This window comes from Glossina fuscipes, unplaced genomic scaffold (genome assembly GCF_014805625.2).
Source record: "Glossina fuscipes isolate IAEA_lab_2018 unplaced genomic scaffold, Yale_Gfus_2 85, whole genome shotgun sequence".
NCBI classification, from domain to species: domain Eukaryota; kingdom Metazoa; phylum Arthropoda; class Insecta; order Diptera; family Glossinidae; genus Glossina; species Glossina fuscipes.
Window position 1 is genome coordinate 402,846 of NW_023998439.1, and position 22,785 is coordinate 425,630.

Sequence of the window (22,785 nt, forward strand, 5' to 3'; positions counted from 1 at the left end):
GCATTATTTACTTCAAATTTAGTTTATCAGTATATTGTTTTGAATCGATCAAGAACGAAATGAATCAGCGATGAATTATTCATGATCCAAGTTTTGCTAATATGTCCGAAAATATACTATATATCGGCCAATGTCCTTTGATATAATTTTAATTTTTATTTTTAGTTTTACTCACAACTATTAGGTAGTCCGGGAATTTCTTGTGGTTTTTCACTACGAAATAAACTAAATTTTTTTTTTTTTTTTAAATATGGAGTAAACTCATTACTTTGGGTGAATTAAGTTTTTCTGCAATCTTATGAATCGATGAGCGCTGTGTCGTTCAGCTTTCAATCGTATTTGGCCTATTAGAACGTGATAAAGCTTTTACTGAAACTTTCCCGAACCAATTTTGGTAAATGCGTTCCGTCACAATATCTTCTGCGGCTCTTCAATTTTTTTTTTTTTTTCTTAAATAAAAAATGAAGTAAGTCTTATGTGCTCCCTTTGATTTTCCCCTTTTTACATAATCCTTCGCTTTGAAAGTTTTTTACGTCTTCGAATATCTTAACGAGAGCGTAATAATAAAAAATATTATATGTAAAAATTTCTTCATAAGTCAATCAAATGCTTTGATATTCAAATTAAGAAAAAAAAAAAAATAAACTAAGAAAGGGGACTTAATCGTTTTGGCAAGTGAAGCATAGACATATCTATTTCTCTTTCTTTTGCCTTTCACTTAATGTGCACATATGTTATACACTATTTAATGTACATATAAAAGCCGATTTGTTTTAAAGTGGTGTAACTCCACTTTTTGAGAAAAAGTCATTTAAAGACCTTTTTATCAGTAAACCCAAACAAGAGCACAATGGTGGACTAGGGCCCACTATTAAATATCCTACACCACTACAATCATTCTTATAATGAATTTATTGAATGAAAATAACGTGGGAAGTATTCGGAAAAATGGTTTGATCCGACCCATCTTTAACGGCGGTGTTTTTTGGGCCAATACTCATCACGGTTTCAAATTTAATCAATCATGTGAAAAATTGTCACTTGTAGGTTTTTCTTTTCCTTTTTAATTTTGTACCAGCCGTTCCCCCACTTGATAACGATCCCAAAGCAGCGAAGAGAGGGAAAGGTATAGGAGAAATGTGCATCCATTCAACCCGCAAACCCGCACGGAGTTGCGTTCAGTTACCCATCGCCAGGTGCTTGTGCTTCGACCAATTTGGCCCATTTTCAATGCGAAACTCCATGCAAAAATTTTCAATGTTTCTACCAAATTTTAAGTTGATATCTTCATTTTTGCGAACAAGAGATTACTAACAAAACACATGACACAGACGGACAGACATGGCTTAATCATTTCAGAATTTCACGTGGTATACCTTATAGGGTCTCTGAGGCTTCCTTTTGGTTGTTGTAAACATTAAAATAAATGAGTATACATCCCTATCCCCATACCCATCCTTCAGTGGGGGGTATAAAAAAGCGCGGAACGTAGTGTAGGGAAAGTAGTTGAAAATTTTGATAGCAGCCTCAGCGAATGTAAATGCTGGACCGACATGAAGTAGAAAGCATTTAATGAATATTTTGAAGTTTTCTTTAAGTAAAAAAAATCTCGGCCGTTTACGGAATATTTTCTTTCGGGAGTGTTCGTTTTGTCGTTACTTCCGGTTAACAATAAATAGACAACACTACCGTAGCATTGCTCTTTGATCATAAGTTTCTTGCGTTCTTTCAAACTACATCAAAAGTGCATTCTTGACTTTAAGTTTAGTTGGTGGATATGTTCTTTCTTGAAAGGTTTCTTTAACTTAAAGGAAAAGTTGTGAAAAATTAATAACAAATCTGTTCGAAGAGTGCCTTCCGAATAGGAAAGTTGAACAACATTTTTTAAAACATGATATAAAGAATAACGTTATGTAGTTATAGTAAATGCAATTAGTTTGCGGCTTTAGTAGCACACTCATGCCAGCGATATAATAGCAAAATTGCTAATTAGGCTTTCATTAATTTAATGAACACTTTTTTTTTTCCTGTTTTGTGCACATGTTGGAATTTTTGCATAAAATTTTCAAAAAATTACAAATAATATATAAGCGAATTACTTCCTATGCGGCTTTACAGTAGTCGCTGCATAAGTGAGATATGTGCAGCGTAAAGTTTGGAAAAACGTAAAACTTTCGTTTACGTGAAAATAATTTTCATCTCGATCCCAATATCGCTACCGTCGCCTTTCTTCTTCTCTAGTCTGAGAAATCGTAAGCCTTATAATAATAATAACATCAACAGCAAGCTGCGGGGATATGCATTATGTAAATGGGCGAATGGTGATTTGCTGAAGGCTCAATACTTTTTCGTTTAAATAATATGGAAATCATCTAGTTTTTTTTTGGTAATTGTCAAATTGCCAGTTGGATGATTTTATCAAAATTTTTGTTTTTCTTTTTTTGGAAACCCAGCCGGTTTATGCTTAGATTTATGCCTACGAATTAGTTTTGCAAAATATTTTTAAATTTTAGTAACGTTTATCGGAGATGAATATTTGTATATATACATACAGGGAGCGCCTGGGAGAATAAAAGAAGAAGAGGGAACAAAAACAAGCAATATTTAAAACTAAAAAAAATTCTATTATCAATATTATATACATTTATGTAGATGTCATCAACCGAAATAGCAACGACTTTATAATTATTAAATTTGTCCGTATGTCTGCCAAAGTAGCACTTAAGAACCCATACCTTTAGCAGATTAAAGCTAATCATAAATCTAAAATTATTTGTTGGTTACTCTCTTGAGATTAACTATGAAAATTATCTAAATCGCTCACAGAGCCCAGTTGCAATTATCAGAAATTATTCGGTAAATTAAGGACTTAGTCATGTTCAACTTTTCTTATATTTTTACTTAATAAAATTTTTCGTATCAATTGTCAACAAAAAGTAAAATATAAAACTACTTGCAAAGTGCTGTCAAATCGTGCAAAACTATGATTCCAAATATATATGATATACGATATGCGTACATTATCCTTAACAATCAATGTATCTTTGTCGTAATTATCATTCATCTTAATAATCATATAATGCGTGCAAGCTAGTGATATGAATCAAAAGATTGGAAATGAATTTCTTGTGGAACTTAATACAACGGTTTTTTCTTTTGTTTTGAATATTCGCGTTCATTATTCTTTTGTATATACAAAATTATAGAGGGCACTGTGGACTTGAATGTGTTCTAGTTATAATCAATAAATCTGCATATAAATATCTGAACGTATGGTATCGTCTTCAGAAGTCGGCTACTGATCTCTATCAAAAGGTAACGAGAAAGAAAGCTATCGCCAGTGTAAAAAATTTTTCCCGTGCCAATGTGGAAAAATCCCCCATTTCTCATTACTTAATTCCGTCATGGTCTACATACTTTCAAAAGTCCAACGTAGGCGAAGACAATTTCTTTTCTATCTGCTTTATTAAGTTTTCGGGATTGCGAGGACACACTAAGAGAGGATGGGTGAATTTTTTTCAAAAGTGGAACAATTTGATTCCCAAAATTATGTGGAATCCCCATAATTGCAGGAATAAAAATAGTAAGCTGATATTTGGTGTGGATATTATACATATGGAAGAAGTAAGAAGAAGAAGAAGTAATTAAGAAATGGGCATGATTTATCCATACAAGTACTCGCAATACGGAAGCATCTTAGACAAGCGTGGAACAACATGGGCAATTTCTTTTTTTTCTTTTTGTCTGTAGCTTCCAATTCCGTAAAGGCACTTCTCAGATATTCGTCACCTGCAGATGCGGTCCAAAAATTGTCCCTAACGGCTATCGGCGGAATGCGTGAAGAATCTAATTGGGGATCTATGGGCGATAAAAGAAAGCTTGCTTTTCTTCACTTAGGTGTAAAATATATCACTCAATCGAAACGCTCCGAACCGATCGATTCTATAGTAATGCTTGAAAAGGGCCTATAAATTGTACATTAAGATTATTACAATCTCCCTTTTCAAATTTGGACTATGTGTTCTAGCACACATTGCTAGAAAATTGAAATTTCGAGGGAACCTATAATAAAATTGTAGCTAATGTTAAGTCATTAGTTCCAAGAAAAAAATGGCAGATAACAAACCTGGAGTTTGTTTCTCTCGAACCAAAGAAATATTTGACTATTTTGTAAGCTTTTCCAACAAATAGCAAACAAGGACAAAGCAATTGAGTAAATACTCTAACTGCTACAACGGAAGCCGTTCGAGAATGTCCCCTGTACGTGTGGGTAAGGTGGTGGCGGTCTCGGGGGATTATGGGTAGAGACAGAGAGAGAAGGGAAGGAAGTTCGACTCGAAAGTGGAAATATCGGGAACGGTGGGAAAGATGATTCTCGCTGGAAGGTTATTCTAAAAACGGGCAATACGATTGAAGAACGCTAAGCCGCGATCATGGCTCCCATGTCGAGGGCAACGAGGTATTGCCCAATAGAGGAGAATCTGTAGATCGGTACACACTATTAATTGACACAAGTCAGGTGATACTTTTCAGTTATGATAGCTTAATGGGTTTTTAGGATCACAAAAAATGAGGAAAAGCTTAGAATGCCATAAATTGAAAAACACTGTAGTATGCGTAGAAAAACTAATTTATAAAGAGCAACGAACGCATCATAATTATGTTGAATAATAATTTATGATAAGCCTATTGTGTCATTTCCTATGTTTGTGTGTTTGACAACAACGCGTTGATTATATTTGTTTTCGGTTTCGATAAAATCCATGAATGTGCTAATGTTACTAATACCCAAACAAATTTAAATGGACAAAGCGTATATTGATATGTGATTTTTTTTTCTTTCTGTTTTTTTTTTTTACGTTTTATTTATTTTCGTTAGGTCAGAATGTAGCTGTAATAACAAATAAAGGCGAATATGCGTACAAGTTTTATGGGGTATAATGTCATCATCGTGGATTTTATTTATGATGACAATATTGGAATTTTTATGATACTCATATACGCATATATAAATATTTACATATATACATACATGCATATATACATACATACATACATACATATAGATATGCACATGCATATGTGTTTATTTCACAAAGAAAATTTCAGAATATTGTTGTGTCAGTTTTCATTAAAAATTTTTAATTATATGTCAATGCTTTGTATTTTCATTTCGCAAACAGTATCGTGCAGTACGGTAACGGTAACAAAATGTCAAGCAGCTTTAAGGACATTACAGGCTTTTCAATTCTTTCGTCCAACATGTTTGTGCAAAGAGCCCGGCATGGATCCTGATTGTAATCATTTTCGTGATTTCCTATTTGATCATCCTTGTGGCTTTGTACTAAAAAAGGGTAAGTAATTGTTTTTCCCATTTTAGCTCTTCTTAACTTATAAGATGATTGCAGATGATATTAAGTGTTATACTTAAAGATAACAATAAACTCTCCATCTCGTTACGTACTTTACTTACTTTGCATTTACATTTACCTCGAAATAGTTTGCATTAGAAATTTTACAACTCTTTTGTATACAAACAAATCAACAAACGTTTTCTTTCTTAAGTACGCTTATGTACCGCTACAAAAAGCAATAAAATGCACTAAATATAAGAGAGATTTTGTATGAGAAAACTTTCACGATATGGTTAATTTTTTTTTTTTTTTTTTTTTTTGTTTAATAATTTACTTGTTTATATTCTACACCGCTTGTGATAAAAGGGGCCTTAGGATATACCCAACATTTTATAAACATGTCTAGCTGTCTTTTCAATTAATCTGTTCAATCGATCGTTCGGAGTTTTTGAGATGCATTAGTGAATTTTTTTTTGTCCCAAGGACAGATGCTATTGAAAATCGTTCGGACCGGTTCACTTCATTTATAACGCCTTATTTTAAAAAGTCAGTATGTGAATAACGGTATCGAGCAAAGTGGTCTAAGGTTTTTAACAATAGGCTGTAAGCACCTGTGAATGTAATGTCTGTCCGTCCAATAGTCTTTAGTGAAATTTTCGCGATCGATAGATTTGAAGAATTAAATCCAAATTGAGTTGAGTTGAGTTAAGCTAGGAAGCGCGCCAAAAGCAGTTGAAAAGACAAAGGGTACCAGAATCACAATTAGAATCAGAGCGTGACTTACAGCCATTAAACAGAGGATGAAGAGTGGCTTAATGATTGCAATAGATGTCGATTTAAAACTTATTACAAATATTAATGACGGGTCCTAGGAGGCTCTTCTAAGCTCTGCAATATTCACAATCAGTAATAGAATTATAGATGTTATCCGAAAAATTGTTTGCGTAACACTCTTAAAAACTGATCTCACTACGCTAATTAGTGTTCCTTCGTGGCATTCTTTAAAGGAACTAAAATTTCTTTAAATTTGGAATTATTATAAGACTAACACGCAGTGTCCGGCAAGATGAAAATGTAAGCCCTTCAACATTTGAATTCATCTGATCATTTCGTAATACTTAGCGACTGTCGTTAGAACAGTTAGTTCTTTGCAAAAAGAGATAAGAACGAAAAATTTCCTTGCCGGTCTTTTTGGCGATGGTATTCAAGATTCGTCTTAAAGCTTTCGTAAATTTTCTCAATGGCTTGCTGCTTGCTATTCTGTCTTTCTTACATTATTCAAACGCGTAAGATTTCTACAGTTTACTGTATTGTATGTTTGTTTATAAAACAATATAAAACAAACAATGGTTACAGGAAACAGTATAACTTAAGTATTCTCTTCTCGTTTTTTTTTTTTCTTCTATCCTTTTTTTATTATTATTTTTATTTATTTTCTTCTTTTTTTTTTATATGTGAAAATGTATGCTTATGTTCTTAAGTAAAAACAGGAACTATATACAATATTTTGATTGTGTAAAGTGTTTACCTTACACAGTGTATCTGTGCATACATTAATGCAAAAAACAATTCTTTGAAATCTACTTTTCATTGCTTAACTCTCTGCCGAAGGTTGATTTTTCTAATTTTTATTATTGCAAGTACCTCGATATATGTATATATATATATATATATATATATATAAAGCTTTTGAAAATTGTTTTTTTTTTTCTTGTTTGAAAACACTATAGTAAGGGAACTTGGAAAACCAAGAATAACAAAAATAATATAAATAAATAAATAAATAAAAAAAAAAGTTTTTAATACATACATACGACACCGAAAAGTAGGCAACGAACTTTAGTAAATGCTTGGTATCAAATGGAATAGCGTTTACGTATAAATTCTCTGTGTTGGAATTAACAATTTGATAAAACATACGGGAACCTTCTTTCGTTGTTTCGGTTATGCATAGCTTGGGTATCGGTTTTTGTGAAGTATAATTTTAAGCTTTGCTTACTAGCTCTCGTTCACTGTCTAGCACTATGTGTAAAGAGATGGATGCCAGCAAGCAACATTTGCGGTACTCCACGTTACTTGATATAAACGGGAAACAAATGTAGCTGAAGCAACGAAAATGATTAAGTTAACTTGGGCTGAAAACCCACAGTAAGTTGTCAAACAGTTAGTGAGCGGTTTGCAAGAGTTCGTGTAAAAAGTGTCAAGTCTTGAGAACGATAGTCGAAAGGTTTCCAGGTAAAATTAAGAATAAATCGAACGGTATTTTCAGTATACCCGAACGGTTTTGATTTGATTCATGGAAAATGATAAAAATGAATTACGGGGCAAATTCGACTATGCGACTAGTTATCAACTGTTTAGCAAAATCTGCTGAAAACGGGATTTCTTAGTCGAATGGATTCTACAATCGATATGTGGATTGTAATTGGTATCGTTTTTTTGCTGGCTTCTTACTTCAATGGCTACTTTATTATTTTTATCAGCACTTACCTCTCGTTTTTTCTCTGTCGCATCGTATTATGTGCGATTATTGCAAAATAACAATGCATTATTAGCTGCTGCTTTTTGTATGTATGTGTTAATAACTACAAATTGAACACGACATGCCTTCGTCAGCGTTCGTACCAAGTTTACGAATTTGGATTTCTTTACGAGATCATTCGGTAAAATTTACTCTTTTTAAAATTTTCTCTCTTTTAATTTTGTCTCTGCTTATGCATATTCTTTTAAACTTTCTATGTGTATTCATTGCTTTGAATGTGTTGAAAATCAAAAGCTCATTATAAGCAAGAAAAGATTTTATGCAGATAGAATATACTCTCATACTACAGAATTCTCTTTGCCCTCACGACAATCACTCATTCTCTGCAACAATATTATATTAATTTTCTGCTTTTAGCACAAGAAAAAACCCGTATATATATTACATTGATCTGGACAAATTTAATTGATTTAATAAATAAATTTTGATTTTTTTTTTTTTTTTTCTAGATTCGTAATAATTTTACTAATTTCTTAAATACTTTTTTAAAAACCTTCACCAAAAATCTTAATAAACTAAATCTTAATAACTTAAGTAGTACGTAAACACCTGCAATCGAATCGAACAGAGCGCGTCAACTAAAACGAATAAGAAATTTTCGCTTAGCAAATATGAGCCCAGCTCTCAATTCGTCGATATTAATAATGTGGAATTTAATACAATTGAAGTTTTTTAGATTTTACGAGCAGTTTTCTCATTTTTACTTTCTCGTTTCCAGCAAGCGCTAAAAATCAAAATATCCAACGAAAATCGAAAAACTATTCAAATAAATACGTAATTAAAAGAGAATTAAGGCTTATTTCTTATAGTGATATGATTATTGCCCAATAATAACTTTACTTCATTTATTTACTTAGATATTTTTCTATCCTACACCAGCTGTGGTACAGGGTATATTAAATTAATGCGGACCTATGTAACACCCAGAAGGACTTAAGTTCGATTTATTATACCGATCGATTTAGAATTATGATATAAATTTACCTAAGCCTGTTTATCTGTCTGTCCGTCTGATGTCTGCCCATCTAACATTGTGTTCAAGCAACAGGTCGCATTTTTTGAGATATTTTAATGAAATTTGGTACAGTGACATGCTTTGACGCAAGGACGAGCGCTATTGAAAGTGGTGTGGATCGGTCTACGTTTTCGATCACTTCACATATAGCAAACTATTCTGAAAGGTATTTATATAGGGAAATATTGCAATTTTCAAAATTTCTTGACAAAAGTAGAAGTATTTCGGCATTTCAACCGATTACGTTGAGCCTATAGGTTGAGCAAAAGAAACAAGACGGATAGACGGACAAAGAGATAGGCGATCAGCCCAGCTTAGGTTTAGAAAATGATTTGTCAGCACAACAAACGCGGGATCTGTCTCAAGTCCTTCTGATCATGACATACATCCTCACCTAATAAACTTTTGTACCACAAGTATTGCTGGTCATAACAAAGGGATATTGAATATAATATTGGCGGGTCGCAGTATACTATAAAATACTCTACACAACCCTACAGTTATACATATGACTGATGATACGATATAATTTCTTATATGGGAAGCGGTCGAAGTGCAGCGCTGCAATTATCGACTGTGCTACACCTAGGGACTGCGCTGTACCCAGACACTGCACTGGATGAATCAAATAAAAATTTGTGTAGCTCTAGTGAAAACTTTGGGGCAGTTTTTTGCAACAGCTCCCACATAACCGTTTCTTACGAAATGGAGGCCTTATATAGTAAAGAAGGCGAATTTTCAATATTTCATGGCGAAAATTGGCCCATTATAGTAAATTGACAAAGAAATCTACCTTATCGAATCCGGACCACGTAGCTCTATTTTTTGGATACCACCGCATATAAGGATTTTCATGAAAGATGAAGCCTTATATGCCAAAAAAGTCTAATTGTTCATTTTTTTGTGATGAAAATAGTAATTAAATAAAAAAATTAAAAATGCAAATGGGGGAAAGAGGACTTCGCCATGGGGTAATCGAAGAGAGCAGCTAAAATCCGCAGCAAAGAGAAACAAGAACTCAACTTGAGCAAGGAATTTTGCCCAATTGAGGCTTATTCTATGCTAGTTTAGGTCAACGCTGTCATATTTAGGGGATCGGCGAGTCACAAAAGTTGTAAGAAAGATTTTTGGCGCAAAATCACGAAGTTTTTATCCTCAGTGATAAGAGACGAAAACTCATAGAAAGTGATGATGAATATTTGGATTATTTAGCCTTGTATGTTAAGTATGTTTTATGTAAATTTGAATTTTATCAACAATACGGAAAACTTATTTGCACACCTAATAGTTTACACTTTGATTAAGCTTTTAATAAGGTAATGAGTAATGCAATTTCTTGTGTCTTATAGCTGAAAAGGATCCCTATCCTATCGATGCCTTGCCCACCTGTAATCATGCTTTGTCGGTGTGTCAACAGGAACGAAAATGCCTAAAATTATTCGAAGACTTTAAAACACATTGTAAAGTGCGAGACAATAAATGTAAAATGGAGAGCAGGTAAGTTAACTAACTAAGAATAAAGATTTTTAAGTCATGCAAAAAACTGTAAATAAGATCTCGTCCAACTTATTAACAATATGATGGAGAGACTTAAACCTTTTTTATAGACACCGATATATATTATGTGTTTGCGTTAATTTTGATAGTTTTTTCACTTGAAAGAAGCCGAGATTATTAGTGGAATATACATTAATCGAAATATTTTCGATCATTTTCTAGAATATTTTACCATAAAAAGAACTTATATGAGTTTGGCGGCGATCCCATTTTCACACTTGTTCAACTTTGCGAATCCCCCTGCCAGCCAAGCCATATTGTATCGATGTGAACAAGTAATAATCGGAAGACGCAATTTCTATTGAGTGCGCTGGAGGTGGCAAAGTTTCCCAATCGAGTACCAGCAAATGGCTTTTCCAGTCAATTTGCGCGGTAGCCCTTTTTCTTACTTTTGAATCTCTTCCATCACATGTAAAACTTTTAGCTAAGCTAAGTTGGAAAGTTTTTCAAGAGAGTATTTGAGATGGATTTTCGTCCAATAATTTCTCACAATTTATTATTTTTGATAATTTTTGATCCTTCAGGCCGCTTTTTGTCATTGCCATCAAAATCAACGCTTTTAAATCGTTGAAACCGAAATTAGCAGGGGGGCCGTGATGGAACAACATCACCATAAACTTTGGAAAGTGTTTGGTAAGCTTCAGCACAAGACTTTTTCAAATCGAACAAAGAAAGTAATCAAAGTCTAAAATGAAATTTTGAGCGCTTCATGACTACCATGAGCATAGCTTGAATGGCTCGATAATATTAAATGGAGAACAGTTATTTTAGGTAGGAAAAGGTCAAAACCATCGAATTTAATCGCTGCTTACATTGGTGTTTGCCATTTCTTTATAACTTTTTCATGTCGAAGTCGCCTATCAAAATTAATGCAAACCCCTGTCGTGCTCTAAAAAAGTTCTTCCATTATATCTTTTATATATCTTATGTATATTGTTTTCTAAAGAACTTTTTCTATTATACTTTTTTTTTTTGTTCCTAATGATTTTCAATTATTATCCTGTTATCCAGTTAGGGGTAATAATATTTTCATTATAATTATTAATTATGACTAGGAGCATATTTTCAAACATGCAATCACACATACAGCAATATATAATCCTTGCCAATTCTTACATTCATAAAATCACTCGTCTAGAGCATAAAAACTAAAATGTATTCAATATAGACAAAAAAAGAAAATGCCAAAAAAAGAGAAATTTTATATATTCTCTCAGGTACTCTTGCTGGAAAAGTTTTTGAAAGCAACAAATAAACCAACAACCACCAGCCATTTGTGAAAGTCAGCAACTTTTTATCATAATGAAAAGCAGATTGTATTACAATACACAGATACAAAAAACAAAAAAACACGTACAAACATAAACACATATATCAACACACACGCACACACAGTTTACATATGCATACATTCGGGTAATTCGAGCAACTATTTCTAATCACTGTTTTTTCTTTTCTACTCTTTTTTTTTTTTTTTTTTTTTTTTGTTTGTTTGTTATTTCACTTTAATAATTTCATGCATCGAAGAGAATAACTTTTGCAAAAAAAAAAAAATTCCCTTAAGGCTCTTTTGAATATATTGGAAAACTACTAACTAGGAAATGTCTGTAAAAGTTACAAAATTTATTAAGTGGATTTAAATAAGCATTTAATGCGGAATATATCCTTGTGCATAAAAAAAGAAAAGAAAATTCAATATATTTAGGGATTGTATACAGAAGAGTTGAAAGAATGAAATACGTGATTAAGTTGTGGTTGCTTCAAATACATGGCTAAGTTAATGAATTAATGATTTTTATAAATGAAAAAGAAAATATATAGAAAAATGACTTAAGAGTTGAAAAACTATAATAATTCTGCTGGAAATTAAATTTAATGAATAAATATCACTGGATAAAGACATTAACAATAGAAATAATGATTTGTTTGCATTGAGAATTTCATAGAGATTTAATGAATTTCTTTTCAATCAAATAAGATGTGATAATTGGCTTGACAGATCGGATATAGGCGCATATACTCCGAATGCTGTATTACCCTGCAATTAAAAAGTTTATAAGATTTTTATGTTTCTCCTAATTATTCTACGAGGGACTTGTAAATATATATATATATATATATATATATATTCTGACTACAATATCAGGTATGAAGCTGGAATTCGGCTGTGGTCATCCCTAACCAATGGAACATACACATGACTAAAATTGTGTCTTTTTACAACTTGAACAACAACAAGCATTTGTAATAGCAAGACATATCGTAAATACCTTTTCTAGAAAAGCGAAAATGTGGATTATTGCGCCTTATAAAGAATACAATTGTTTCATGACTGCAAGCCTTAATCGCTATGATAAGCCACGATATTCTGCGTTAGGCAGGACTAGAAGGATGCTTTCTGTTAATGTCTGTTTTAACGGTTAATACTAAACGCTGCTAACAGCAACAAATCAATTCGAACGGTTTTCTGTTCAACAAACGAACAGAATATCGAAAAAAGGAAAGCAAGCGCTGTCTCATCCGTCTATGAGTCCACATTGCAGGACCAGTTCACGATACGTTGAAAGCACACTACAGTGAAGTGCTACGTCATAAGGTTTATTCAACAAGCTCGAGCCGTTCAGATTGTTGCATTAGTAATAATACAATGATGGGTCGCGCACTTGTTAAGCAAAGCGTTGGTTCGTCCAAAAAGTGTGGAAAAAAATGACTCGATGAATGGTTCACAGCGAAAGGAAAGATTCTTTAAAGGCGTGGCATCTACCAACTATCGAAAAGGGAAAAAAGTACAGCTAGCGAGAGGCAGTACTTCCAATGAAATTTCAATGATATTTTCATTTTCATACAATAAACGTGTATTTTGTATATAAAAATTCCGGTTTCATATTTGCATACCTACTAGAAGTAGAAGAATGCGATTAATATGTGAAAATATTTTTCATTATACCTTAATACAAAGTGAAGAAGCGCAACATGAGATAATATATGAAAATTCCGGTTTGATATTTACATATTTGGTGCTTAAGAAACAACGATAGGATATATATGTACAAGAGACGTTCAGGCAAACACAATCCGCAACTATACGACGTGTTCGGCAAGTCAAAGCAAAGCTTGGTATTGATTTTATAATTTTATAAAGAATTGAAATAATCTTTAGAAATTTATAGTCAAAATTTTGTTTCGCAAAAATTTAACACGTGTTGATAGCTTCAATCTCAGATATTTCGCAATCAATTCTCTCTTGAAATTCACAGATCAACTTAGAATTTCTCACATGGATATGTCTGTAAAGGATAGAAAAATACTCAAGTAACTTTCTGCTTCATAAACGTTGCTTTAAGGACTTTTGAAAACAAAAAAAAAAAAATAAAAAAAAACAAATTTAAAAAAACATCAAGTACAATGTGGCAAGGAAACAGCCTACATTACTTCGCTTAATACATGTGTTCATATAGTACCTTTTCATATGAATATGTTGCATGGGAGCAGCTAAAAAATGTGTTCAGCTCTGAAACATTTTCAATAGTTTTCACCTATGGCCAAAAACTCGTGGGTTCACCAAGCATCATCAAAAGATCTAAACAATTTGGGGGCTGACCGCACAAATAGAAGAAGGACAGACAATCTTAAAGCCACATTTAAATTGGTCGGTAGCAAGAAAAAAAAAAGACTATCTCAAGTCGTTGTGGGTGTTGCAGAAATCCCTTGTCATGTACGGTATACTACACTATAATAAAACCTTTCTAAATACCTCTTGAACATTTTGAAAGTTGTTTAGCTCATGGATTGCAGTCACTTTTTTTAAACTGAAGCTGAAAATTTTTTATTGATTTTTCCAACTCGAAATATTTCGAATAAAAAGCGAACTGAACGAAGCATGTTAAACGTTATGTTATCAGAAGCAAATTGAATTAATATTTTATTATATTCCCTAAGTGAGAGTTAGAACAAAGAGAGTTAGAGAAAGGATGAAGATTAAAGGAACATGGCTTAAGTTGTTATCATATTTTCGTAGACTGTTTTGTCTGCATTTCGTTTTTCGTATAATCGGTAATTCATTGATTTTATTTGTTTCCGTTCATTCTATGGTTTTAGTTTGATTTTTCGATTCTTGTTTCTGTTGCTGCCTTACTTTTTAAACAAAATCTAACCGAAATTTTTTCCCATTCATTCATTGTCTTATCTTTTGCATAGGTATGTACGTGGAAATTTTATTTAAATTTGAAAAATTATTCATACGTAAAAGATCAGTGATGGCACATTAACCCGTAAGGCAATAAAAACATCAATGTTAGCTCAATGGAAAATTTTCCAAAAACCAAGAACAATTTATAAATGCAAACATACTCTATACATAGGTAAAGGCTGCAATATTAGCACATACCATACTATGCCATACCATACCATGCCATGCCATGCCATACATGCATGCATAGGCACCGAGTTGTATTAAGTATGTAGATGACAGAGCATATTTATAGAGTTTCTTTCTCTCCTTGTAAAAGTTTTTCCAAGAAAATTGACTTTACCTTTAGACGAGTAAGAGACGGAAACGTATTGCAGAATGAACACACACAAAAATGCATAAAATATAACCACATATGAAAAACTACGATAATGATTGTATGTTAAACAAGTTATAAAATATTAATTGTTAGCATAGGGTAATAGAATTTTAATGAAGTTTTATTTCATTTTGGCCCTTAAAATCCATTTCTCTGTATTGTGTACGTGTATGTTCTTCAGTATAGTCTTGGGAAGTGAAACAGAATATAAAGCATATAAGAATAGGGCAGTAGAGACAGAATGGAAGAGGAAGAGAGTAGGAAAGAGGAAGTAAACGGCAATATTGCAAAAAGAATGAAAGAGAGTTGACAAAGAAGCAATTTCTGCTTTTTGTTTTTGTTTTGAGTGTGTGTGGAAGATTAATTTTTATTAAGGCGAAGAAGAAATTTCAACCAATTTTTTATATTCTGCTTGATCATCATCTGTTGCCGTCTTTTACACAACACACCGATTCCATCCTTCCATCGTCACTGGCAACAAACTGAAACAAGTGAGCATTCGGATAGTCATTAATAGGGCAATATTTTCCTTGGAAAACCGTTTAAAGACCCGAAACTAATGATAATGAAATAGTGTCAATTAAAGCCCGAAGGGAAGATAGGAAGAAATACAATTTCTTTTTTCTTTTTTTTTTTTTGAACTTGCAAACTCGAAATAAATACTTCTTTAATTTCTGCGTACAATTCCATTTATTGTACTCGGAAGCCATGTGAACTGTTTGCCTTGTGAGACATGTACTGCTTTGTCCAAATGGGCATTATTACATACTATGTATAACTAACTAAGATCACTACGATCATTTTCGATTTAATATCATGAGAGATGATATGCTCTAGAAAATGATTAAATTTGCTTAACATACAGAGAAAATTCTTCGTTTTTCAATTTACGGGAAGCTCCGCTGAGCAATCTAACGTTTGAGTGAGAAATAATATTCAATTATTGTATGCGTATATCGTCTAAAATTGTCTCATAGTTATACCCTACAGTAATTGTAGTACAAGAGTTTGTGCGGATGTATTTAACCCTGAGTAAGACTTGAGACAAAACTATCTTTTATCATAACGATCAATTCGGAAAGTGATTTTTGATCGACCCAAGAGTGTCTCTTCGTTTTTCCGTCTTGAATTATTGTATTCAACGTAAAGGTCGAAATTTTCAAAATTTCTCAATGAGATTTGGTACATCAACGTGTTTTAGTCCAAGGACGAGCGCTTGTGAAAATGGTTCGCATCAGAGCAGTTTTTTGATCATTTCCCGTATAACGCTTTGTAATGGGAACTCGTTATAAGAGTAACTTTATCAAGCGAAGTGATGTAGAGTGATAAACGATTGGCCTTGAACCACTGCAATGCTTTTACATGTTGTGACGATCATTTTCAATCATGTCTTTAATATGTTCTCCGTCAACTTTGATTGTTTGACCAGAGTCTTGGCTATATATACCTGTGAAATAGTTTCAGTATGAAATAATTTGGGCGAATTTTAATACCTGATCTCAATTGAATATTTAGTATTTCTTTGTAGCTAAGTAAAAATTTTCCATAGCGTCAGTTACTTTGTTTTGGTTTATAAAGTAGAATGAAAATCAGGAAATATTTTGTACTCATTGAACTGTGTAGAGTATCTTCAACAGGTTTTACGATTATAGGATGATGAAATAGTTTAAAAGACAAATAAAATCTAGAACCAATCTTCTAGGTCACTGTTTCTTTTGTTTAAACGTCTTAAGAGCCATGGTGTCATCTAATATTAGCAACTTGCTGATGCTGAAGGGCTTGATAATTAGTCTTTTTAGGATTGCTAAGAAGAATTTCCCTGCGAAACTTATCCAACAATCTAAGAAGATTAACAAATTATTGCATAGATTACTGCATAGGTTACTTAAGAAGATAGGGCCTGAGGTTAGGCTCCATGGAAAAACAATTTATAAGAATTTCGTCGTGAGGTAATTAGACTTCTCAAAACCAATGTTAATGTTAAGTGAAAGAACTTTACGATTGAGATCAATTGGTTTTGCTGAGGTTACGTTATGTATGTAATCGGATTTGTTCGAAAGTTTAGTATTTCGTAATTAGATAATGCCAAGCTTTAATAGCAATTGCAAATTACGCAAATTGAATATCTTTTGAATATCTTTTGACAAGATTTGAGCCGCGTAGTTGTGACCATCTATAAAATTAAGAAAAACGTATGCTGTAAAAAGAATAGAGTTATTGCTATATAAGAGTATTTTGATTATAAGTGGCGTGAGGTTTTAACGAATTCGACTACTCTACGATCAGAATATGCCGTGGTATTAACTTAATTGAATCGCTTATGAAGTTGACCTTGTATGGCTAAATTACGGAGTTCTAGTCCTAAATCTTGTCGAGAAATATGATTTTTATCATTCAAGCCTACTTTTGGCAGCACGCAAAAACAAATATAATGTAAGGAAAATGTGTAGTCCTATCCCACAGAGAAAACGAGAAAAAAATTTATACAATTTTCACAAAAGTTTTCCACCAGACACACGCAGCGTAGGACAGCGTCTAATATATGATAGAATTTATGGTGATTATGGATGCCTTTAAAACAGGACCATAAAGAAAGAAGTCAATATTCCTATTTGCACTTATATACGAGAGTAATTACTTTGCGATAAGCAAAATTGGTGGGGATCTAACTACCAATCAGTAAAAGTAAAGTAATTGATGTCAAATGCTGTACGTGAAAATTTTCAGCCTGACAGATGCATTTCAATTCGATCAATCATCGATTGACTTGCATTTGAATACGGTTAGCAACTTTCTTGCCAACCTTAGACATGCAAACCTATTGCATAAAAAGTCAATTGGGAATAGTCTAGAATTGAAACAGAATTTAAAGTTATTTTATATATTTTTCTTTTACTCTTCTTCGCAAAATTTACATATCAGCACAGGCATGCACGCTCATGCATTAAAATTATATATGACTGAGAGAAGATTAAAAAGTTTACTGAAGAAAGAAAAGAAATTTCAATTTATTCATATTCTTATATAACTTTTCGATGAACGGAAAGAGAAATGAAATAATAGTAATAATAAAATAAATATATACATATATATATATATATATTTTTTTTTTTTTTGAGCCAGCAGTCCTTGTCTAAAAAAAATTATAATAATAATCTTGTTTTCTTTTATCTTTCATTTTTTACTTACAGAGATGCCTGCCATGATTCATGGACAAATTTAAGGTTATCTCCGATGTTTGGTTGTATATGCCCGAATAATCATATGAAAAAACGCTGTGATCGTATATTTAATATAGTTAATCACAATCCGTGTGTGGGTAAGTTTACTACACAAAAAAAAAAAAAAAGAACAAAAAACAAAAAACACCCGAAGAAAAAACAACAACAACAAGCAAACTCAATAATCAGAGATAACTAAAACAATAAAAAAGTATTTATAACAACAACTATATCATCAGTGTAACATAACAAAACAACGACACTTCAAACAAACAAACAAACAAACAATTGCGTAAGACTAGTAAAGTGTTTAAAAAATAAAAATAAAAAAATTAAAATAAAAATCGAATCAATTTTGTTTTTTTTTTAATATATATTTTTTTTTTTTTTTTTTTTTTTAGAAATTGATATTTTTTTAAAAAATTTTTATTTATTTTAGTTTGTCAAATTTTTCTTTTCAAGTTCAATATCATTTCGATCACTCGCCTTAAACCAGAATAAAAAGAACGAAAAAAAAAAGAAAAAACCAACAACAACGCACGCTTCTGCATCATAAAGAAAACCCAAAAAAAAAACCAAATCCTTTATATGCATAAAATATACGAAATAACTACAAAATGGCTTATATATATATTTATGGCATATATATATATATATATATATATATATATATTTTGTATGTATATATATAAGGATAAAGGATAATTCTCTTACTGCCCTTTCATTAAATATTCTTTGTCTTTCACTTTATTTTTCACACACACATACTGTCTCTCACTCTCTCTCTCTCTCTCTCTCTCTCTATTTCTCTCTCTTCCTCGCCTCTGTTTCTTTCTGTGTCTGCAACTAACTGCTACTATTGTCTGTGCCTTCAAGCCTTTTCCTTTCCTTTCACAATTCAAAGCAAAACTCTTTCACAACAAATTGATTAATCTAAACCTATTAGTTGTAAACAATTTAGCATTAAAAAAAAAAATTTTTTTGCTACGCATCACGTTCCACCTTTTTTTAATCGTTCGTTATTCAATCTATACACTTGCCGTGCAATTGCTATACGTACATAAAAAGGTAGTGAACTCTATAAGCATTTGCTTCGATTGTATATCAGAATGTAATTTAAATGTTAACACCAACATCCATCCCGTAACGTCATATTAATGCCGACATAGCTACATATAATGTAATAGTAATTACGAACAAGCAACTATATACAGCAACAATAACAATAAAAACAAAAACAATAGACAAAAAAAAAAAAAAAAAACTAAACAAATCAATAAAAAGAAGAAAAATAATATAAATGATGCTTGCTATGCACCTTTAAATGTTTTACAATAGAAAGCACTAATGAAACTGACGTTTACTTTGTAAATATTTTAAATGTTTTTATCTATTTTTAAAAATGTTTTTTTTTTTTTTTTTTTTTTTTTTAATAATTTTTTTTTTTAAATTTTTTTTTTTTTAAATTTAATATTTTTTTTTTTTTTTTTTGTTAAAAATGTGCTAAGAATACTTGGATGAAAAAAATGTCGAACCTTCAATAGATCAATATTTATACATGCTTTTCATTTATCTGAATTACGTATATGTACGCAGAAGTAATACCGCTTCTAGCCTTTCCTTTCTAACTTCAATCCTTCACTATCTTTGCACAGCGAAATTGTCTAACAAGCCATTGGATTTTGGAAAATTTCACATATTAAGAATGTAAAAATTTAATTAGTTTTCTAATTATATATATTTAGAAATGTAATTTATACGCTACACAACGAGAAAGGCTTAGAGAGAGGCTTAGATCAACATCTTCGTTATGCTAAAGAAAGAAAGAAAAAAAAAGGATTTGAATTATTTCTTCCAACAGTTTTCTAATAAGAAATCTCAAGCAATTTTCTTGCCAACCGTATATATGCAGGGAATTTTCTAGGATTGAAATGGGATTTCCAGTTTTTCCCCCTTTTTTTCCACAAACATACATGACAGCGCTTTAGGGTTTTTAAGCGACCGCTCGTCCGCAGACTGTACCTGGCGTCGATGCTGTTTCTGTTTAGACAGTCGTGCGGAATATCTGCGCTATTCTTATGCTTATATAGTAAAGTAATTAGTTGTAGGGTAATACTCAATACTGCCAAACTATTATTTACAATCACTGTCGGTATGTAAGTGTCGAACGACGAGTAAAGTGTCAAAGATGAAGGTGTGAGCTATAAAACATTCAGTCGTAGTCGAATGTAATTCTCTTACTCTAATCTGCTTCTTTTACTGCTGCTTTATAAGTTAGTGATAGGTTTTTTTTCCCAGGAACGAAGTAATTAACGAACTTTTAAACTTTATTATGTAACGATAATTACACCCTAGTGTGATGATAGCAACCTGACAAGTGTTATGAAATAAAAGGGTATCATATTCTATTGAATCGTATTTGAGTCTCCTGGATGGAGAATTGCTGAGTTTTTACCAATCTAGAAAGAAAGGCTTGCCTTTAGGTCAATGTTAGATGTTATCGAACTTGGCAGGCAGTACGAAATTGGTAGCAAAAGCTTGAGCTTAAGGCTCGCCACATTGGATATCCATCATAGCAATGACTGCCTTCAAGCTACGGTTCGGGGCTTTTGTGTCTCGCGCTTTAAAGAAATCTTGGCGATTATTGAAGTGAATATCTGCATTAACAATGAATCGTAGATTGATTACTGATTAAATATTTGGAAATTTTCATTTAATTGGATTTTAGTTTAGTTGTTCAGTTTCAGAATGTTTGAGGAAAAGTCTTTCAATATGTGCCAGGCTTGGCTTTCCAATAACGAGATTTTTAAATTTTAAAACCCCTCGGAACAAGAGAAGGATTGGAAATAAAAGGTATTAGTGAATCTTATGTTAGCTGTGATAACTGCTATGAACAAGTTGATAGAAATAGTTACGAATCCTTGTTGGGAGAATTTCCTTCTTTTCCGCTAATTTGCCTTCAAATATCAATTCCTCTCCTTGCTTCTTCTTTCCATCTCTCCAACTCTTTCTCAAGTTTGATGAACATTTTTAAACTGAATAAATATGTAGAAAAATGCAAAGAGAGTATCACAATTGCTCTTTTGCCAACCCTATAACATATCCAAGCTTTCGATAATCGGTATGAAATTCAAATATATGGATCCAAGTGATTACGAATGGTTAAAAGTTTTATTTTATAAAATTTGTTAAATTTTTTTCTTTTCAATTTATGAGTTACGATAAAATTCTTGAAATTTTTTTTTTTTTTTTTAATTTTCATAATCATCAACTAAAGTCAATGTTTTAGTTGCAATAATTGTAAAAAACTAAAAGCACTACAATAATAAATTAGTAAAGCACTAAGCACGCGAACGCCCGCGCATATACACAAGCATACATATATACGTAAACAATTACGTACACCCAAGCACAACCACAACGTATCACAATAAAACTCACAATATTATTGCACACGAATATTTTTAAAGCACAATAATTATCGCAGCACAATATGCACAAAATCTATGTATCGTGTTATGGTTTCTTTTCCTTTTTCTTCCTTCTTCTTCTCTTTCGGTGTTGTTCTGTCCAATTTCTGTGTTGTTCGATGGTTGTCTTGGCAACAATTTTTAATTACAGACAGATTAATATTCTTTCCTAATGGTTTAACTCCAAACTTCAAACAGCAGCTAAAGCAAAAGCAAATCAAAAAACAAAAACAGAAACAGCAACAGCAACAACAACAGCAACAAAAACAGAAACAACAACAGCAACAGCAACAGCATCAAAAACCGCAAACTCATACGACCACAACAATATCGTTAAAGCAACAGCAACAACAACGTCAGCAGAAATTCAACGCCAGTAATATTAGTAACAACTATTATGTACAGCAACAACATCGTTATGGATTTTCGGAGAATGAAAATCACAACAGTAATAACATTGAGAAAAACTTGGATAGCACTTATGGCAGGAATGAACAGCAAAAACAACAACAACAACAACAACAGCAACAACATACATATAATACTGATAATGTTGGCCGCAATGAAGATGCCGGCATTGGTGAGAATACGGGAAATATTGCAAAGGAAACGATGCAGGTTAATGAAGAAGTGGAAAACGAAAATGATGACGACGATGATGATGATGATGATGATGATGATGATGACGATGACGATTACGATGATCGCATAAGAGCTGAAATTTATTCAAATTATCCGCATTACTTGCATCCACCTTCATGGGGTTTAAATAATCCTTTAGTATTAGCCTCACATAGTCCGCATACTTACGATGATGATGTGGTTATCGAGGTGGGAGAAAATACGCCAACAACAATGCCACCGCAACATAGTGGTAAAGATAGTGGCGCCAGTAAAGGTAATGCGGCTGCAGCTAATGTTGAGCAAAAAACTTGGCAAAATTTTCAAACTAATCAACAACATCAATATCCCCATCAACATCATTATCATCATCAACAGCATCAGCAGCATGAGCAACAGCAACAGCATGGACTAGATGATTTAGAACATAGCGTTGA

General features: G+C 32.3%; 1 protein-coding gene and 1 long non-coding RNA gene across 4 annotated transcripts in view; one reads left to right on the forward strand and one right to left on the reverse strand.

The window, feature by feature from the left end:
• The window catches only part of LOC119638212, a 324,089-nt gene that overhangs the window by 242,269 nt on the left and 59,035 nt on the right, over nucleotides 1–22,785 (forward strand). For all 3 annotated transcript variants that reach the window (XM_038034881.1, XM_038034880.1, XM_038034882.1), the window contains 3 exons: nucleotides 5,184–5,354; nucleotides 10,261–10,408; nucleotides 18,228–18,355. In XM_038034881.1, the coding sequence (XP_037890809.1) occupies nucleotides 5,184–5,354; nucleotides 10,261–10,408; nucleotides 18,228–18,355 (447 nt within the window). The remainder of the gene's footprint in view (nucleotides 1–5,183; nucleotides 5,355–10,260; nucleotides 10,409–18,227; nucleotides 18,356–22,785) is intronic.
• The window catches only part of LOC119638219, a 230,363-nt gene that overhangs the window by 55,853 nt on the left and 151,725 nt on the right, over nucleotides 1–22,785 (reverse strand). The gene's annotated exons all lie outside the window — the stretch shown is intronic.